The sequence below is a fragment of the Hippoglossus stenolepis genome, chromosome 19 (genome assembly GCF_022539355.2).
Source record: "Hippoglossus stenolepis isolate QCI-W04-F060 chromosome 19, HSTE1.2, whole genome shotgun sequence".
Classification (NCBI taxonomy): Eukaryota; Metazoa; Chordata; class Actinopteri; order Pleuronectiformes; family Pleuronectidae; genus Hippoglossus; species Hippoglossus stenolepis.
In genome coordinates, this window is record NC_061501.1 from 20,530,069 (window position 1) to 20,536,648 (window position 6,580).

The 6,580-nt window shown below is 46.6% G+C and overlaps 1 protein-coding gene across 4 annotated transcripts in view; it reads left to right on the forward strand.

Moving 5' to 3' along the window:
* The first annotated feature begins 747 nt into the window (after nucleotides 1-747).
* LOC118098708 (5'-AMP-activated protein kinase subunit gamma-2-like) overlaps nucleotides 748-6,580 on the forward strand; it is a 9,436-nt gene continuing 3,603 nt past the window's right edge. For 2 of the 4 annotated variants that reach the window (XR_007035002.1, XM_047344627.1), the window contains exons 1-9: nucleotides 748-977; nucleotides 4,305-4,350; nucleotides 4,497-4,674; nucleotides 4,793-4,899; nucleotides 5,581-5,662; nucleotides 5,829-5,887; nucleotides 5,978-6,023; nucleotides 6,100-6,154; nucleotides 6,340-6,466. Coding sequence is in view for 3 of the 4 variants with exons in the window: in XM_047344627.1 (XP_047200583.1) it covers nucleotides 4,557-4,674; nucleotides 4,793-4,899; nucleotides 5,581-5,662; nucleotides 5,829-5,887; nucleotides 5,978-6,023; nucleotides 6,100-6,154; nucleotides 6,340-6,466 (594 nt within the window). In the remaining variant the exon portion in view is untranslated. Of the gene's footprint in view, nucleotides 978-4,236; nucleotides 4,351-4,496; nucleotides 4,675-4,792; nucleotides 4,900-5,580; nucleotides 5,663-5,828; nucleotides 5,888-5,977; nucleotides 6,024-6,099; nucleotides 6,155-6,339; nucleotides 6,467-6,580 lie in introns of all 4 variants that reach the window. The other 2 variants (XM_047344629.1, XM_047344628.1) reach the window with 2 other exon arrangements.

The following is a 6,580-nucleotide window of genomic DNA, read 5'->3' on the forward strand; positions in this document are numbered from 1 at the left end:
GAGAACAAGTTAAAGTACAGTGTATTGTACGCCACAGATGTACAGTCTTCTCAAACAGGCATTATCAGACAGGTGCGAGACTGAACTGCGATGTGACGCACACACACACACAACAACCAACTTCAAGATTAAAACCAGCCAGCAGCGGCTACTAACAGTCACTATGTGAAGGCCACACATTCTCCCACATATTCAGCCCAAACTGCCCCCCCGTCTAACATACTGCATTTGTTTAGAGTTTAGTTTCATTGCCATCTTCACAGACACACACACACAAAGAAAAACTATAAGTATAACTAGGTGTCTTCATAATGTTTCCTAGTGGAAGCATATATATGATAATAAAATTAAAATTTGATGATCAACAGTGTCGAATGCTGAACTGATATCTAAGAATTGAATGAATTATTTTCTTGTGTGACTCTAAATAATTCTAGAAACTCCTGCAACAGTTTGATCCAAGCATCTCTTCATTTTTCTATTTTCTCCTAAATGAGCATCGGGACTGAAGCTGAATAAGTGCATCAACCATGAGGGTGCAAACCTTCAAAAAGTCAAACTACAAAGTGCTACATGGAAGATGTAAAGAAGATATAAACTCCAGAGTAGACGATGGTTATTAAACATCTTCTTATCCAAGCTTTAGTCTGAAGAGTAGATGTTTTTGTTGATGTTCGTGTATTTAACCTTTAAAAAAGATTGAATTCAAGTTTGAGCTTTGAATCAGTTTCACTTGTGCTTTTATTGTGAAGTGTGACCGGAAGCGCCACCTGCTAGCTCCGTTAGCTTGTTAGCTGTTGCGACTCCGGTGGACTCCTCCTTTCTAACGCGGAACCGAGCGGCGGAGCCTGGAGCCCGCAGAGGACGAGCGTTCCCCGGCCCATCGGCTCCCTCCTGCCGGACGGACAGTCGACATGAAGCCGTGAGGAGGCCCCTCGGCCCCGGGGACAGCGCAGAGAGCAGCGGCTGGATGTGAAGTAGGTGCTAGCTGCTAGCTGCTAGCTAACGTCCTGTCAGCCTGAAGCCGCTGCACGAACCTGCGCTTTAATCAGTCAGTCATCAGTCAGTCAGTCTCTGTCAGTCAGTCTCTCTGTCAGTCATCAGTCAGTCTCTCAGTCAGTCAGTCTCTCTGTCTGTCATCAGTCAGTCAGTCTCTGTCAGTCAGTCTCTCTGTCTGTCATCAGTCAGTCTCTCAGTCAGTCAGTCTCTCTGTCTGTCATCAGTCAGTCAGTCTCTCTGTCTGTCATCAGTCAGTCAGTCAGTCAGTCTCTCTGTCTGTCATCAGTCAGTCAGTCAGTCTCTCTGTCTGTCAGTCTCTCTGTCTGTCATCAGTCAGTCAGTCAGTCAGTCTCTCTGTCCGTCATCAGTCAGTCAGTCAGTCTCTGTCTGTCATCAGTCCGTCTCTCAGTCAGTCATCAGTCAGTCTCTCAGTCAGTCATCAGTCAGTCTCTCTGTCTGTCATCAGTCAGTCAGTCTCTCTGTCAGTCAGTCTCTCTTCGTCATCAGTCAGTCATCAGTCAGTCTCTCTGTCTGTCATCAGTCAGTCAGTCAGTCAGTCTCTCTGTCAGTCATCAGTCAGTCTCTCAGTCTCTCTGTCAGTCATCAGTCAGTCTCTCTGTCAGTCATCAGTCAGTCTCTCTGTCAGTCATCAGTCAGTCAGTCAGTCTCTCTGTCTGTCATCAGTCAGTCTCTCAGTCATCAGTCAGTCAGTCTCTCTGTCAGTCAGTCTCTCTGTCTGTCAGTCTCTCTGTCAGTCAGTCTCTGTCAGTCAGTCTCTCAGTCTCTCTGTCTGTCATCAGTCAGTCAGTCAGTCTCTCTGTCTGTCATCAGTCAGTCTCTCTGTCTCTCTGTCAGTCTCTCTGTCTGTCATCAGTCAGTCAGTCAGTCTCTCTGTCTGTCATCAGTCAGTCTCTCTGTCTCTCTGTCAGTCTCTCAGTCAGTCAGTCAGTCAGTCAGTCTCTCTGTCTCTCTGTCTGTCATCTGTCAGTCTCTCTGTCAGTCTCTCAGTCAGTCAGTCAGTCTCTCAGTCTCTCTGTCTGTCATCAGTCAGTCAGTCTCTCTGTCAGTCAGTCAGTCTCTCAGTCTCTCTGTCATCAGTCAGTCTCTCTGTCTCTCTGTCTGTCATCAGTCAGTCTCTCAGTCAGTCATCAGTCAGTCTCTCAGTCAGTCATCAGTCAGTCTCTCTGTCAGTCATCAGTCAGTCTCTCTGTCTGTCAGTCAGTCAGTCAGTCTCTCTGTCAGTCATCAGTCAGTCTCTCTGTCAGTCATCAGTCAGTCTCTCTGTCATCAGTCAGTCAGTCTCTCAGTCAGTCAGTCTCTCTGTCATCAGTCAGTCAGTCTCTCTGTCATCAGTCAGTCAGTCTCTCTGTCTGTCATCAGTCAGTCTCTCTGTCTGTCATCAGTCAGTCAGTCTCTCAGTCTCTCTGCCATCAGTCAGTCAGTCAGTCTCTCTGTCATCAGTCAGTCAGTCTCTCTGTCGTCATCTGTCAGTCAGTCAGTCTCTGTCAGTCAGTCTCTGTCATCAGTCAGTCAGTCTCTCTGTCTGTCATCAGTCAGTCAGTCAGTCAGTCAGTCTCTCAGTCGCCCTGTCATCAGTCAGTCAGTCTCTGTCTGTCGTCAGTCAGTCAGCTCTCTGTCTGTCATCAGTCAGCTCTCAGTCTCTGTCTGTCAGTCAGTCAGTCTCTCTGTCTGTCGTCAGTCAGTCAGTCTCAGTCTCTCTGCCATCAGTCAGTCAGCCTCTCTCTGTCTGTCATCAGTCAGTCTCTGTCTGTCATCAGTCAGTCAGTCTTCCCGGCTCTCTGCCATCAGTCAGTCAGTCTCTCTGTCTGTCATCAGTCAGTCAGTCTCTGTCTGTCATCAGTCAGTCAGTCTCTCAGTCTCTCTGTCATCAGTCAGTCAGTTCCGCTCTGTCATCAGTCAGTCAGTCAGTCTCTGTCAGTCAGCCCTCTCTCTGTCATCAGTCAGCCGCTCTCAGTCTCTCTGCCATCAGTCAGTCAGTCACTCTGTCTGTCATCAGTCAGTCTGTCTCGTTCGTCATCAGTCAGCTCTCTGTCAGTCAGTCAGTCAGTCGCTCTCTGTCTGTCATCAGTCCGTCAGTCTCTGTCATCAGTCAGTCAGTCAGTCAGTCAGTCTCTCTGTCATCAGTCAGTCAGTCTCTGTCAGTCAGTCTCTCTGTCTGTCATCAGTCAGTCAGTCTCTCAGTCTCTCTGCCATCAGTCAGTCAGTCAGTCTCTCTGTCTGTCATCAGTCAGTCAGTCTCTCTGTCTGTCATCAGTCAGTCAGTCTCTCAGTCTCTCTGCCATCAGTCAGTCAGTCAGTCTCTCTGTCTGTCATCAGTCAGTCAGTCAGTCTCTCTGTCTGTCATCAGTCAGTCAGTCTCTCAGTCTCTCTGCCATCAGTCAGTCAGTCAGTCTCTCTGTCTGTCATCAGTCAGTCAGTCTCTCTGTCTGTCATCAGTCAGTCAGTCTCTCAGTCTCTCTGCCATCAGTCAGTCAGTCAGTCTCTCTGTCTGTCATCAGTCAGTCAGTCTCTCAGTCTCTCTGCCATCAGTCAGTCAGTCTCTGTCAGTCAGTCTCTGTCTCTCTGTCAGTCAGTCTCTCAGTCAGTCTCTGTCTCTCTGTCAGTCTCTCTGTCTGTCATCAGTCAGTCTCTCTGTCTCTCTGTCAGTCTCTCAGCCGTCAGTCAGTCAGTCTCTCAGTCAGTCTCTGTCTCTCTGTCTGTCATCTGTCAGTCTTCGTCAGTCTCTCTGTCAGTCAGTCAGTCAGTCAGTCAGTCAGTCTCTCTGTCAGTCTCTCAGTCAGTCAGTCAGTCAGTCTCTCAGTCTCTCTGTCTGTCATCAGTCAGTCACTCTGTCTCTCTGTCTGTCATCAGTCAGTCTCAGTCAGTCAGTCTCTCTGTCTGTCATCAGTCAGTCAGTCAGTCTCTCTGTCTCTCTGTCTGTCATCTGTCAGTCTCTCTGTCAGTCTCTCAGTCAGTCAGTCTCTCAGTCAGTCTCTCAGTCTCTCTGTCTGTCATCTGTCAGTCTCTCTGTCAGTCTCTCAGTCAGTCAGTCTCTCAGTCAGTCTCTCAGTCAGTCTCTCTGTCTGTCATCTGTCAGTCTCTCTGTCAGTCTCTCAGTCAGTCAGTCTCTCAGCTCTCTGTCTGTCATCTGTCAGTCTCTCTGTCAGTCTCTCAGTCAGTCAGTCTCTCAGTCTCTCTGTCTGTCATCAGTCTGTCTCTCTGTCTGTCATCTGTCAGTCCCTCCCCAGCATCAGACGGTCAGTTGGCTCCAGGTGTGTTCACGGTGTCTCGTGTGTTGTCGGCAGGTTCCGGTTGCAGACGACATGTCGGAGCAGGACCCTGATGATGCTGGTAAATATTTACTCTGAGGATAATTTCACCGACGGATTCGTCGACATTCTAGTCTGTCACAGAAGATTCGTCACAAACACTCACTGACGGTTTGAGTCTGTAGATGAAGAAAAATCTACAAATTTGACTAGACTTTTATTTTGAAGGGCCGTGGAGTTGTGTGCCTCCTTTCTGTCAGATGACTGGGACATGATATTGTTCCCAGGATGCTTTGCAGCTTGACATCCACACCTGCCAACCATCAGCTGTTGTGTAGTCACAGCAACAAGCTTAGAGACAAGCTTGGCCGATCAGTGTTGAAGTCACCATGGCAACCAGCAATCGGTCAACACACACACACACAGTTGTTAATACTAGGATGATAATCTGAAGTGCGAACAAGGGGCACTGCCACTGTGGTCTCACCCTCTGTCCCTGTGTGTGTCCTTGTGTGTTTGTGCAGCGTCGGCATCGGAGCGAGACATTTACATGAGATTCATGAAATGTCACAGATGTTATGACATCATCCCGACAAGCTCCAAACTGGTGGTGTTCGACACGACGCTGCAGGTCAGCAACACACTGACATTGTTATTGTTATTGTTATTATTATCGTTATCATTGTTATGGTTGCTGTTATTATTATTGTTATTATTATTAATTCATTATTTGTATAGCGGCAAATCACAATATATTTATCTCAAGGCTCTTTACATTGAAGAGAAACCAACAGTTCCCACAATGAGCAGCACTTTGTGACTGTGTGGGAAAAACTCCCTCATTTCCTGGAAGGAACCTCTAGAACCAGACCCAGGGGGGGGGTGGGGGGGACTGGACTACATGTTGCTCCAGTCTCTGTCACAGGATCTTATGATCTGTGGGGTCAGATGCTGCACTAAGATCCAACAGGACCAGTAAGAGACAAGTCCATTATCTGAGGCCATGAAAAGGTCGTTAGTAACTGTTAACAGCTGTTTCTGTGATGACTCTGAATCCTGCCTGAAGGTTTTCCAACAGATCGTTTCTGTCTCAGTCGTCAGCTGGTTAGCAACAGCTTCTTCTAGGGTTTTGGAAATGAAGCTTTGATTTGGGTCTAATCAGCTAAAACCTCTGGATCCAGAGTGGGCTTTTGAAGCAGAGGTTTAATTACAGCTACTTTAAAAGCTTGTGGTACGCAGCCGGTTAACAAAGACATTAATCTGATTTAATTTGGAACTATTATTATTGTTATTATTATCGTTGTTGTTTTAGGTGAAGAAAGCGTTTTTTGCTCTTGTGGCAAACGGAGTGAGAGCTGCTCCACTGTGGGAGAGCAAGAACCAGAGCTTTGTAGGTAAGTGTGTGTGTGTGTGTGTGTGTGTGTGTGTGTGTGTGTGTGTGTGTGTGTGTGTGTGTGATCGTCTCCCAGCCTGTTATAATATTCAGAAATAGCACATGTCAGTATTTAGCAGGAAATTGCACACACTTTGTGTTGAACAGTTTTTTTTCCTGTTGTTCAGGGATGTTGACCATCACAGACTTCATCAACATCCTGACCAGATACTACAAATCCCCCATGGTAACACACACACACACCCACACTGTAACACACATATACACACTCATGGTGGTGTTCGGGTGTGAGCAGTATGGTCTGATGTCTCGTCAGGTTCAGATCTACGAGCTGGAGGAACATAAGATCGAGACGTGGAGAGGTGACAGATCTTCTCTTCATGATCAGTGTAATGACAGCTGACGTGTGAATAATTACATGCATGTTCTTGTTGTCAGAGCTGTACCTGCAGGAGACCTTCAAACCGCTGGTCCACATCTCACCTGACGCCAGGTATCTGTGTGTGTGTGAACAGTAAAACAATATGTATGAGATGTCCCCACAAAGATACAAGTTAGTTAAAAGATACAACCCTGTGTTTGTGGAGATTGAAGGTGTGAATAATTTATTACGATCTGAAAATATACTTAGAGAAGAAGAAGCAGCACTAAACAGGTGTGTGTTTGTTTGTGTCTCAGTATATTCGACGCAGTGTACTCGCTGATAAAAAATAAAATCCATCGACTTCCTGTCATTGACCCGGTGAGCGGGAACGCGCTCTACATTCTGACACACAAGAGGATCCTCAAGTTCCTGCAGCTGTTTGTGAGTATAATACACTTCATCAGTCAATACATCAGTACATCAATACATCAATACATCAGTACATCAATACATCAATACATCAGTACATCAATACATCAGTACATCAATACATCA